Genomic DNA, 14,000 nt, shown 5'->3' on the forward strand with positions numbered 1-14,000 from the left:
CCCTTGGACTTCATCATCAGGCGTTCTAATTCTAATAAACAAAAATTCTGAAGCACAAAAGTTGATTTTGACAGCTTCACTTCAAGCAATAGATTTGTGTATGTGTTACAAATTTCAGTCTTTTTCAGATAGATGTAGCAGACGGTTAGATTTTTTGCTCTATTGTTCAAAACTGTGCTAGCCAACCTAATCCAAAGCTCCAAGCCAACAGAGACAATATATGTTTTCAAACCTTACAACATAAGTCAAAACCGACCATTGAGCTAATATATGAACTATACGAAACAGACTTAGGTTGTTAATTGGAAAGAATTATTTTTCTGCCTACTACTAGTGTGAGATCCTATGGGAAAGAGTGTTCTACACTTTAATGTCCAGCAATCTTTTTATTTGCTTCATCAAAACGGTAGATGCATACTTTTTATTTTCTCAGAAATATAATATCCTAATAATACTTTTCTCCATACAATGTTAATAGCAATTGCATACTAAGAAAATAATAAAATACCCCGCACATAAAATGCCTTGAAAAGATTTGTCTGAAATGACTGTATGACATTAGGGAGGCAAGACAGTCTTCATAATTACAATTATATTGACAGGTATTAGCTAAATATAGAGAGTCTTATCTTTTTGGGCTTCTTCAAAGGAATATGTTCTCCCATAATAGGATTTGGGACTCACAGAACTAGGCCCTGATTCTGAACTGCTGTTTATCAGAGCCTCACCTACAAAAATCAAGTCTACATTAGTGTTTTAGTTCACATCAGTCTGAAGATACTTCCCCATTGCCTCAACTCCATAGAATCACAGAATGGCTTGGTTGAAAGGGACCTCAAGGATTCAGTTCCAACATTTCTGCCACGAACAAGGTTGCTAGCCACTAAGTCAAGTACTAGATCAGGTTACCTAGGGCCCCACCCAACCTGGCCCTAAACACCTCCAGGTATGGAGCATCCACAGACTCTGTGGGCAGCCTCACCACTATCTCAATAAAAAACTTACTCTGTCACCTAATCTAAATCTCCCTTCCGTTAGTTTAAAATGATTCCCTCTTGTCCTACCACTATCTACCTGTGTAAAAAGTTAATTTCCCTTGTGTTTATATACCCCTTTTAAAAATTGGAAGGCAACAATGAGGTCTCCCTGCAGCCTTCTCTTCTCCAGAATGAATAAGCCCAGTTCCTTCAGCCTGTCTTCATATGAGAGGTGTTCCAGCCCTCTGATCATCTTTATGACTCTCTGCAACAGCTCCACATCTTTCCTGTGTTGGGGGCCGCTGATTTGGATGCTCCAAATGGGGCTTCACAGGGCAAAATAGAGGAGGACAATCACCTCCCTTGCCCTGCTGGCCACCCCAGTTCTGATGGAACCCAGGATACCATTGCCTTCTGGGCTGCAGATGCGAACACAAATTTGCTTTGCTTTGCATCACAAAGTGATTTAAGAGCACCTGAACCGGATTCCTCTTGAACGAAATTGAAAGATAATCTGTGAGTGTACATCTAAAGTTTTCCATCAGTTCATTGCTGTTCATCCAAGGACCTGATTAGATTCACTTCAAAGCAACCCAACCAGCCTCCGGATATGTACAGCACAGAGATTTCATCCTAATCACTTCCTCTTTAACCATAGAGATTAACTTATATTCTGCCGAAGCATTTATCATTGCAGACATAAGCACAGGAATTCAGATCAAGTTCCCACAGTTAGCATTTTTGATTATGTCCTGACATAATGACTTAATATGCTAACAGCACAAGTCTATCTCTATATGTAAACATACCCTCACTGCATTTTCAGCATCACTGGCATCTCCTCACCACTCTGACACTGCTCAGCACCAACACTGCTATGGTTGAAGCTGTAGAGAAAGTCATTCTTCACACTGTCCCGTAACAATGCACACATAGAAGAATAAATAGGTCTCTCTGAAAGTAATGCCTCCTATCTATTTCTATGGACACTACAACAGATACAAAGAGCACAATAAAACTATTTGGTAGAACAAATTATCAGATATAAAATACTGCACGGCTGTCTGGAACTTAGTTGGTCTTTCACAATACTGTCACTACTGCTGAAATGCACCACTCATTGCTTCACTGTGCTCACATCCACTGCTTGGTCTCCATAAACATTCAGCAAGTTTTGATGAATGTCAATGTGTGCAATTTTTTCTCTGTAGAGGAATTCAGTGCCAGACCTTTGCTTCATACTTACTTCCATGTCAGATGCCATTCTATCAGACTGCCCTTCTGCTGCCACCTGTTGCATGGCAACAAATGCAATAGAATACTGGCAGGAAGTTTCAACCTGCACAGCCATACCATCAACATTCTTCTGACGTGGGCCAATATAACAAAATAGGAGGCACTGCTTCCAGAGCAGCCTTCACAGAATATTTTATTAAAAAAAAAAAGAAAAAAGAAAAAAGAAAAAAAAAAGTCAGCAATCTCATATTGGTTAGGTTTACCACTAGAAGTAACACATTTCATAGGATCAAGCACTTAGTCATGTGAAACTATGTAATCTATGTAATTTTCCTAGTGAAAAAATATGATACCTGTCAGATTTCCATGAATCAGTAATTCCAATTATTTCAGTGGAAATACTGAATCCACATTTTTCTAATTTGTTTACATATTCAAATGAATCATATTATCTACTGAATGTCAGCTGTCATTTCAAAACAATCCTAGCCTCCATAAACGTTATTCTAAGTGTAACTACCAACCAACTATTGAACTGGAAAGGAACAGATGAAGAGAAATCAGGTTTATTTAATAAAATCATTACTAAGATATTTAGCATTATAAATCCTTGGATGTAAATTAAAAAGAAAATACAGCTTATGAATAAAGGTAAAATTGGAATATTCATTTTAATTATTCATTCAATTCTATCACAGTAATTTTCCAAGCCCCAGACACATTTATAGGCTAATAAGCTTTTCATCAAAAGAGTTTATTCACATCTTAACTTACTTAACACTATTATAATCATGCATTATATAATTTGTCATTGATCACTGGATAGCTGAACTTTGCACTGCCTGTCTTTCCTCCTTGCCTGAAGACAGATGAAAGGAAAAGAAAAAAACTGCAGGTAAGTCACCCACATCTCATCAACATCCATTGATGCTGTTGATGATGAAGCTGCATAAGTAAATGCTATAATGAATGACAGGCAAGCAACAGCTCTTCTAGACATACAGTTTTATAAACCATGTACAAAAATACCATGAAGACAAAATACTGTATACAAAATAAAGTTAACACTGTGCTCATTATTAAATATACTAATTCCACTTATATTTTCTGGAACCAGTAAAAACATTTCTAAAAATGAAGACTTTATTTTGGTACTTCCTAACCAAAAGCATTTCTTTAAGTCCTATACACACTATTTCCAGGTCTTGAAGGATATCTAATTAGTATAAGGTTATTAGTTGATGTGTAGGGCCACAGTTACGTTCATATAATTGACATAATTGAGACTTCCAGACCAAGAAAAGCTATACTGAGAAAAGCTGTGAAGATGAAGAATTAGACAGTGTTAAACTGTAGTTAAGATGGAATTAAAAGCTCCCAGAGAAAACATCTTCCTTTATTGCATATCATGTAGCACTGCTTCTACATGTTCAGTACGTAGCAAGTTAATGAGGGGGGATACAATCAAGATCTAAGACAACAACTAGGAATACATTTCAATTGTATAGCAAAGGTGATAAATTCCTTACTCATTTTTCCCATACAGAGACAGGAAAGCTTCAGCATAGCAAGACTGGTAATAAACAAAAACCAACAGGACAAATACCATGCTATTTCTAGTAGGTGATAATCACAGTATAAAAGGTTGTTCAGTACACAGACCTACAGAGATGCAAACTGCTCTCATAACAGACTATGTCTATACTGTTCTGTTTCCCTCTGTAAGCACAGCTTATTACTCACACATTCTGCTCTGAAGCCCCTTGCCACAGTGGGCACTTAGCTAAGAGAATGGATCCACTAGTATCAAGCCAACACATATACTATTTAAAAATCCCTGGTATTCTTACTATTCTGGAAAATGTACATTTCTTAGTATGGTTTTATTTTCTATACAAATTCTGGTAAAAGAAACCCAGGCCCAGAATCTATCAGTGAAGGCACTTCTGAAATGGAGCCAGGGTTTCTAGCTATGATTCAGAAACCCTACCATGATCCTATTTATGGAATAGGAGAAAGTATTCCTATTGCTATTCCTCCTACTTGGTTGCTGCTTTTATTGGTCATATCTAGCCAGCTGCAAATGAAATGGCAACTCTTTTTCAGTCCTTGTGCTTCTGGCACTAGGAGGCACAAGCTGACTTTTTACTCCATTACACTGCGAACTAGGATTGGTCATAGTCTGACAGTAACTCTACATGGAAAAATACATTGACTGTACTGCTTGGTTATTGTTCAGCTTCCACATTGAATAATGCTATTACGTGAATATTTTTGTATGACAGGTAAAAGAAAATGGAAAATTTACATTAACATTGACTTAAGACACAAATATTTTAAGTTCTTTCTATTTCATTTTATGTGCATATTTGAAGGTCCTGTATTTTTTGCTACTCTAATATATTACCATATTTTTTGAGTAAATCCATAGTCATACTAAATGTCTTCAATGATAGCAAAGAGTCCTATGCTTATTTATTTATTTGTCTTAAAGGATGTATCAGATGTTTTGTTTTACATTGTGGATTTTTGGGAGAAAGACTAGTTTTTGTGATTTCCCCAACTGGCTACCGGCGCCCATATGAGAAGCATGTTCTCACTTCTTCCTTAAGCAGTGCATATTTTCTGTCTGGAGGAGGATGCAAATATTTTAAGAGACCAAAGCAGCTAATATTCAGTCACTCTTCCCAGTTTACCATATGCAGAGCAGCAGTTTCATAAAATGTATCAGACCGTTTTATTGGCAGACTGAAGAGAATAATAAGGAAAATGAGTGGCCATAGAATAAGAAGAAAGAGGGTAGACAGGGTAGTCAGGGCAGCTCTTAGTACCATTTCAGCTAAAAAACCAGCAGCTAACTGGCAGCCAAGGAGCTTTTCAAAGACAATCCTTGTGTCACAGGTATCACTGGGGATGCAGGTAGTGACCATTGTCTTTGATGAGCTGTCATGGCAGAAAATCACAATTCTCTGGTGCAGCAGAATTATGCCCCCCCACCCCCCCCCAAAGAAAACCCCGAGATTTGTGCAAGCTAGAAATTTCTATAGATTTTAAAGGCACACAACAGTAAGTATTTAGGTCACTCTGAAAGTAATGCTTGCTATTTATTTCCATGGAAACTACAATAGCTGCAACGAGCATAATGACACTATTTGATAGAGCAAATTCTCAGCTACAAAACACTATTTTTTCAACAGAGTCACCACAATTAGCTATGCATTTTTGTCAGCAATGAACAAGAAGCTGAATACCATGCTTGAAAAAATCTCCACTTGCAGTGCTGAGTCACTGTTTCACAACAGCTATAAAGGTGTAATTGCTAGGAAAATGTTGCCTGTGCAGTCCAGCTTTCATTGGCCCAAAAGGATATTAAGTCAGAAGGAACTAAATCAGGACTATTTGGTGGGTGTGGTAGGACTATTCAGCCAAGATTGTCCATATGTTTCACGATCTTTAAACTGGTGTAGAGCCTGGTGTTACCATGTTGCAAGAGTAAAGATGTCTTTTCTGGCCTGGCCCTTTAGGTTTGAGCCTTCAGCTTATTCAGCACTGCAGTGGAGCAGACAGTTGATGGTTTGTCTGGAAATCTACAAGGATCACATTTTTCCTATCCAAAAAGACAGAGAACATCACTTTACCCACAGAGGGCTGCATCTTGAACTTTTTCTTCAATGAGGAATTCACGTCATCACTACATGGACTGCCATTTTGACTCCAGCTTGTAGTGGTGACACCAAGTCTCACCACTGATAATGATGTGATCCAGGAAACTATCACCTGCAGCCTCATATTGGTTCAATAGATCCTGAAGAACTTGCATATGGTGTTTTTCTGTTCCTGCGTGAACATTTGTGGGACTTGGTGCAAACTCTGTGGATATTCCAACACTGCCATCATTGTTTCCAATGCATATTCATCTCTATACACAGCTCCCTGGTCATAATCTCACAACTCATGTGAATGAGCTAATAGAGACACTCTTCATTTAGTGTTGTGACAGCTGTGTATGGCCATCTGGAACGTGGCATGTCTTTCATATTGCTGTCACCAATGCTGAAACGCACCACCTGCTGTCTTAATGTGCTCACATCCACTGTTTGGTCTCCGTAGGAAGCATCGATGAATGTCAGTGGGTGCAATTTTTTCCCTGTAGAGGAATTCAATGACAAACCTTTGCTTCATACGCACTTCCATGTCAGACAACATTTTACCAGAATATCCCTTTATTGACATCTCTCAGCAACAAAATGTACTGGGATACTGGCAGGAAGGTTCAAACTCTATTGCCATTCCAACAACATTCACCTCCAACATTGTGGACCCACATAAAAAATAGGAGGCATTACTTTCAGAGCAGTCCTCATATTTTCCTCAGCATATTTAAGTATCACAGGTTTAGGAGTGTCTACCAGAATACCTGGACAACATGCTTATTTTTCTGTCACCCTGAACACTTCTGTTCCACTGCTGGAGTCCAAGAGTCACATTGCCACCAATTGGGAAAATGCTGAAATTCACTGTCAGTGCACCTGGACTAGTTAACAAATGCTCACAGCATTCTCCATTCTACCAAAGCAATTTAACAGCACTGCTAGACGAAACTTATTGAGAGTTTATTTGGTTGAACATGTTTTTTTGTGTATACATTTTTATAATATTTCTTCTTAAAAACTGATCACTCTTTGAGTACAGAGAATGTTAATATTTTGTGGTACATTCATATTAACACTGCATTAATGTGTCTGTAAGCAGAAAGTCTTTGAGTTTGTTCATCACAAAACAGGCAATGAAAACACATATCACAGATTAGTATAATAAATCAGAATAAATGCTATGTGCTTATAGAATCTCTTCCTGAGTTGGAAGGACTCATAAAGATCACTGAACTCCCAACTCCACACAGGCTCACCCAAAAATCAGACCATATGTTTGAGAGCATTGTTCAGACACTTTTTGAACTTTGATAAGGACGGTGCCATGACCACTGCCCCTAGGAGCCTGTTCCAGTGTTCAACCATCCTCTCTCTCATCCACTTACAAGATCAGTTTCTACTGCCAATTGTCATTTGTTTCTGAATAAAAGACCATGTAAGCAGCATATTCTTCACATGATTCATTTGGAATTCCTTAATTACATAAAACTCACTTACATGGCTATAAATATTTCCAAATTATTTGCAATGCAAATTACTTTATTACTGTCTCCTGGCTTTCACAGTGCCCAGAGTTTTTAATGATTTTTTTTGGACCACAGGGCAAAGCACTGATCCAAAAGCACTCTCTGTCACTGTTAAAATGCCAGAAGTCTTTAAAAACACCTCCCCATCAGCCCTGCTGCCACTGTTATAACTTACATTTAATAATAGAACTTTCAAACCTTCTGAAGTTCACAACAGCCCCCATGATATGTACCACACCTTTTTTTTGCACACAAAAGCAATTATTCATTTGATTCCTATTACAGTTGCCTTTATAGTGATGTTTACCATCATTAATGATATAAGTTACCAATTTGCTATGAATTTACAGCTTTCACAAAGAACATGCCTCTAGCCCTTTCACATGATGTTTGCAAAAGAAATGTACTGTGCCAGTGGGTTAAGTAAAGAGAGAAAATGTTAATTTAGGTAAAATTGAGGGAGAAATTTGGTGCCTGGCAGGGAATTGCTAGGGGGAGCTACCCGTACGCTCCACCAGCCGGAGAGAAAAAGATGCAAGTGTTAGAGACAAGATCAGACATTGTAACTCTTCTGTGGACTGGGTATGTAAGCACGTACACACATTTTTGGCCATATTCTGCAAGTTATATAAATCACAGTGTATTCACTATGTATACAATTAAGTCTGAATAGAGTAGGAATAGAAAAAAATCATCAAATACACATTTTACAAGAACGCTGTAGTGGTACGAGTGACCATGTCAGATATAAAGTGATTAACAACCCCCATCACTGAAAATATATATTTTTCATAGAACTGGGGATTTCTGCAAAGTTATTGTTAAAAAACACTCAAAAGCTTTTGCCTTTGTTGTTAAATTACATCACATAGAAACATCTGAGGCAACAAAATAATAAAAAAGAAAAGTTATGGTCTGCTAAACAGTAGCATGGCTTACCTACCTGAAGCATGATCTAATGATACATCTATTCAGGTGAGTGCAATTATTCATTTTGACAAGATACTTTCTCTTATAGGAGACCTTCTGTTTCATTTACTATTTTCTATATGAGAGACATGAAACAAGAATAGGACTATTGAAGCGCTGAAACCACAAGATGGTACAAAGCAGCATCTCTGGGTAAGTATACAGTTCACTTAAATTACATAACACAGGAAAATTAACAAGTATGTTTAGCATTTTGTACAGAGTATGATTTTTCCATGCAGCTTAAAGCACCTTCTGTACTGCAAAGTAACATTTTTGTTTCTATTCTGTTGTTAATTTGCTATCATAATAGCATAACTTCTTAGTTGTTAACAGCTGAAAAAAAGCTGTTATCACGGTCATGGCGATAGATGTTTTATGTATAGACACATTTCCCACTTTCCCAGTAATCCAGTTTCAAATCTTTGATCAGCAATGCACTTTTACAGTAGTTCATACTATATTTACATTTTCATGTCATACAAAACTTTTAGGACTTCTCTTCAGTTTTTGTAGGAAAGTCATTATATTTCTTTACAGACCTTCCGATCATCATGTAACTTTACTATAAAATTGCTTTAACCTCTCAAGGTTTCAGAAAATAGCCCCTTTCTCACTACTTGTTGAAGTATAAAAAGAGTATAGTCCAGATGTCCTGAGTTCATTCATAAACCACAGATTTTATCTGACTATAATATAGGCTAGTAGTGCTTCCAAGCATTTAAAAGTTTGCATTTATCATTTACAGACACTGTTACTCCATACAGATTATTTGAAAGCTAAAGAGGCAGCAGGATCCATAGACCCTGTGTTCTGCAGCAATCTGTGTGTTTGTCTCTCTCTTCTGTGCATGCCTGCTTCCCCATTTCTCCCCATTTGCCACCCCATTCAGCCCTTATTTAGGGCTTATTCTGTGCTTAGATCTGTGCTTTAGATGTGTGCTTACCTTAATAATGGACAATTACAAGACTTAGAAATACTATTTGTAGAAACATTTTAGCTTTTTCTAAACTAAAAAGGCTTCCCTCTTTTGCAAAGAAGCTGAAACCAAAAAATGTCTCTTTGTATTTCAAATTCTGTTGGAATAAATTCCACATAAAATGTGAAAGTAACTTTTACAAGTTGCACAAATTAGTACTACAGACATGTATTAGTATACACAACAAATTTAATTAAACCAAAATCTTAAGTGCATGGAAAACACCAACATGAGTTGGTGGAAGGGACCTCAAGGATCATCAAGTTCCAACCCCCTGCCACAGGTGGGGTCACCAACTTCCATATCCAATACTAGAACAGGCTAGCCATGACCAGAGCAGTATTATTCAACTTTCAAAAAAGAAACCTGAAGTTTTAAAATTAAGTTCCTTAATTCTATGCCTTTATAAAAATGTCATAACCCTTCATGCGCTATAAAACCCAGTTTGATTAAAAATGACTTCTTCAGTACATTAATGTTCCCCATTACATAACCAACAATACGATTAAAAATCTCATTTATAGTCCAGTCTGTTGCATTTGCACCATTATTTTATGCAAATTTCACTAAAAACAGTAAAATAATACAAGACCAAGGAGCAAGCCAGTGTCACTACTTGGAACACTTGTTTACAACTTTGGTGACAGGTACATGCTCACTGAGAGAGCCTAGCAAAGTAATTCAGCCACATACAGTAGCAGGAATGCTATCTTTTTATCAAGCCTGAAGACGAGAAGAAAGAAAACCACTGCTTTCTTTTATATGGCTGCAAAAGTCTGCAAGACAAGCAAACTGAGATCTAATAGAGATATTGAAATACAAAGCACTATGTTTTGGCATCATCTTGGTTCTCATAAAATTAAATCTTGTTCATAGTGTTCATAGTGTTATAACTCCTTCTTTTCATACAGTATATGACTTCTGTATGACTTCCTCTTATACTGTTTGCTATTGTAATTGCTTTAATCAAGCATACTCTAAGATAAAAGCTTGAGTTTGTTTTAATTGAAACAGGCACTTCAATAAATAAACTAATCTGAACCAGGCTTTTAACATTTGAGTAAGGACAGATTTCACGAGTAGAACAAAGGAACTAGTAATTTCATAGCATTACATAGATAGATGTAGATATCTAAGTCATTTGCAAAATCAATGCATTTTCTAAGCACTAGTCATTCAGGAGAAAAACTAAACCAATAAAACAATACAATGGAGAACAGGGAAATAAAGAAACTTAATTTATCTTCTCTTATTTCTGATTAAAATGTAATTAAATACTGCAATTAGTTGTTGAGAAATTCCTTGCTAATTTAATCTAAAAATAATATCTGTCAGGCAGGAAAATCTGCATTTGCAAATTTATGGTAAAATTCTAATCTTGATCCATTACACTTTTAAATGAAACACATTTTACAAAAGCATACTATTAAAAGCATTTAATTAAGTGCTTAATAAATGCTCAAGAGCTTGTAGAGATATCTACTCCTGTGATTCTATCTGGTCCAAGAGTTCTAGATGCATTGTTCAGCAGAGGCCAGTTTAGGTTTATTTCCTAAGAACATCCATGGAATGCAACTTGTGCATATATTTTAGTTTTTCTTCAACGCCATTTTTGTAGATGCAAGAATTATTATGCTGTGATTTTGAATCAATGTACAAATTCAGCATCTTAAGTGCTACCCTGTCAGTCAGAGTTCAGATCCTCATCTCACAATTTTTATAGAGGTTCAGTTTTGAACTTGCTAAACACTGCCTTTGCTAAGTTTATTTTCACATATTTAGATTAAATACCTGCCACATATATTTCAAACTAACAACCATTAAACTGGTCAATAGTTTTGCAAGCAATTTAAATGAAAGAGGTAACCTCAAAGAGATTACAATTTAACATACAGACAACATAGAATAAGGAAGCGAGAAGGCAAAAGTGAAAGTAGTTTAAAACAGACAAAAAACAAAAACAAGAGTCATATGACGCCCTTCTCAGCGATTATTAAAATTATAAGCAAAGACTGAAGTAACTCAAGAGAAGATACCAGAGGAACCGAGGTCAAAATCTAGAAAGCAAGGAAGGACAGAGCAGGCCAAAGCAAGGAGTGGAAAGTTGCTTCATGTATTTTTCTTTTTAATGCATGGATGTAAACACACAAACAAACAAAAAAAGTATCTATACATATTTTAAAAGGACATCAGAGAAAATAGAAGCTTTCTTTGGTCGATTTTTTTTTTTTTCAGATTCTGAAACCAAACTGTTCCAGTATGCAAACAGACTGTCCTGAAATAGCAGTGATGTAAATCAAACTCTACTTTGCCTGTTAAAATATACACGGTGAAGGAGGAAAGTAAGTTATATTTCACTTTCATTTATTGTCCTTTTTGCTTAGTGAGAGAAGACATTTTTAAATGAGGTATTTTGAATTTAAGATACCATCTACAGAAATCATAAGAGATTGAAAGTAAGAACAATACATGCTGTAAAAAAATATATATTGTTATTGTTTAGTTTCCTAAAGTACCACATAATAAAACTGCAAATTTGGAATCACAACCAAGCATCTTAATTTGAGTGACACTTTCAACTCGGCACACTCAGAAAGAATACCTGACGTCAAGAACTGTGTGTAAAAGCATAGCTACAGGAGGCTGTACAGAATATTTAGATGTCAGTGTGTGAGAAAAGTAGTCATGTTATAGAAAAACAGGCCTGGGGCATTCATGTCTCTGAATCACTGCCAGGATCAGCAGATAGTCACTGTTAGGAAGATGCCACTCTTTCTGCACAGCTCTGAACTATCATTTCACATCACTGTGAGAAGAGCAAGATAGCGCAATTAAAAACAACAGATGAACAGAAAACAAAAACAAAATGCAGTTATTCAACACAAAGGAAGGGATGCTTGCATTTGATGAAGAAAGTTTGCTATGTATTTTATGTTTAACTTTTAATTGCCTCATATCTTTTGCTCCGGTATACATAGCATGTATTGAGTATTAAAGATATCAATCTACAATAGCATCAAGTAACCAAGAAGACAAAACAGATATGCATGACTATGAATAGGAAGATTATTTAAATCCTAACTGTATCAGAAGCTGAGTTTGAAAAGCTGTTGTCTCTTTAAGTAATGGAGTATTTGAATTGCCATGCAGGGCCAAAGCATTATGAGGAGCAGCTGGGAGGTGGGGCAGGTATTTTATTGTTAAATCTTCATGTAGATATTTTTCCAGGGCTAAGACACTGAAGATTTCTTTTAATTAAATGCCACAGAAAACTGGCTGTAATAAGAATGGTTTGCACAATAGATTTAGAGCATGTAGTATGTTTTTTTTGTTTTGTTTTGTTTTTTTACCTTTGGATGAGTACACAATATGATTTACCTGGATGAGGGAAAACCTGGGTTAGAACTAGGATCCTTAATAATCCTAACAATAGATTTTGCTATTCTACCCATTGCACACGTATGATTACTATCCAAAGGAATCAAATTAAGCATCAGCTTGAAACTACATTCAGGATTAAAAGAAAAAAAAAAAAATCCAGACAGGAGCATCATACAAAGTTTTTAAAATACATATGTTTTTAATGTAACATAGATTGGGAATTCCTGATAATGCCAACACAGTGCTTAATTGGAACTAACAGTAAGACTCGGTGTGGGTCTGTCTAAGGAACTATAACTCTAATAAATCTCAAGACAATAATATTGGAAAAACAGAATCAATAGCAAAATCATTGTGAATACAATTTAATATTCATTTATGAACAATTTACATGCTGATTTCATGAAGGCAGCAAACTTACTGTGATAATATTCATTTCTTACATATTGCCTCCTTCTAAGAAAAAACAATTAACACATAAGCTTCTTAACCTATTTATTAGCCATTCTTACTCAAAGTTTACCTATCACTAAGTACCAAGAAAAACCTGTTCAGTTTTATTAAAGTTCACTTACCTGAAAAGTATAAAACCGGGTCCCATTAGGAGGATGCACTTTAGGAGAGGCAGAAACAGTGTTCATATCTGAGAATATCATTTCTGGTCGCACAGACAATACAATCCACAGAAAGCTACAGATGCAGAGTAGAGTGCTAAGCTCAGAGATAAATCCTTTCACACATTTAGGAAGGCAATTGTACAAAATGCAGTCTGCCCCATCCGTCCAGAAATACAGTGACAGCGTTTTGAATGCTCCACTCCTACATCCGTAAGCTAAGCTGTAAGGTCATCGCTCCCTGACCTTTAGCTAAGCCAGCCCTTCAAAATATGCAGAATGCATAAAAATTAGAAATGCCGAAGAAAAGAGAGCTAGAACCTACAGTACGTGGAGCTTGTGCAGAATCTGGCAGTGCTCGGGACCTGCCCATCTGTTCTCAGTGATAATCACCTCCCTCCGCCACAGCCTTTGCAAAGTGATTATGCTAAGCATCCCAGTTAACCAATAACACACAGTTTCATTTCAAGCAAGCATGCACAGTGAAAAACAGAGGACCTCTTCCGACTAACCTGAAGCATGCCTCCTGTTCAGGTTATAGATGTACTTGATAACAATAACTGTAATGTTTCAGTTGCCGACAGATCTATTAACACATACTAGCAGGCTTTAAATAACAAAGAGGGTTTTTGTTTTGACTGGCTTGCCTAGATTTAAGAAATAAC

At 36.5% G+C, this 14,000-nt stretch overlaps 1 protein-coding gene across 9 annotated transcripts in view; it reads right to left on the reverse strand.

The window, feature by feature from the left end:
* PPFIA2 (PPFI scaffold protein A2) overlaps nt 1–14,000 on the reverse strand; it is a 296,261-nt gene that overhangs the window by 181,456 nt on the left and 100,805 nt on the right. For 2 of the 9 annotated variants that reach the window (XM_085222046.1, XM_085222032.1), the window contains exon 1: nt 13,297–13,722. The exons of 6 other annotated variants lie outside the window; for them this stretch is intronic. In XM_085222046.1, the coding sequence (XP_085078172.1) occupies nt 13,297–13,377 (81 nt within the window). In that variant the 5' untranslated portion in view covers nt 13,378–13,722. Of the gene's footprint in view, nt 1–13,296; nt 13,723–14,000 lie in introns of those variants that run through there. One more of the 9 variants, XM_085222019.1, reaches the window with a different exon arrangement.

This window comes from Meleagris gallopavo, chromosome 1 (genome assembly GCF_905368555.1).
Source record: "Meleagris gallopavo chromosome 1, MGAL_WU_HG_1.1, whole genome shotgun sequence".
Lineage (NCBI taxonomy): Eukaryota > Metazoa > Chordata > Aves > Galliformes > Phasianidae > Meleagris > Meleagris gallopavo.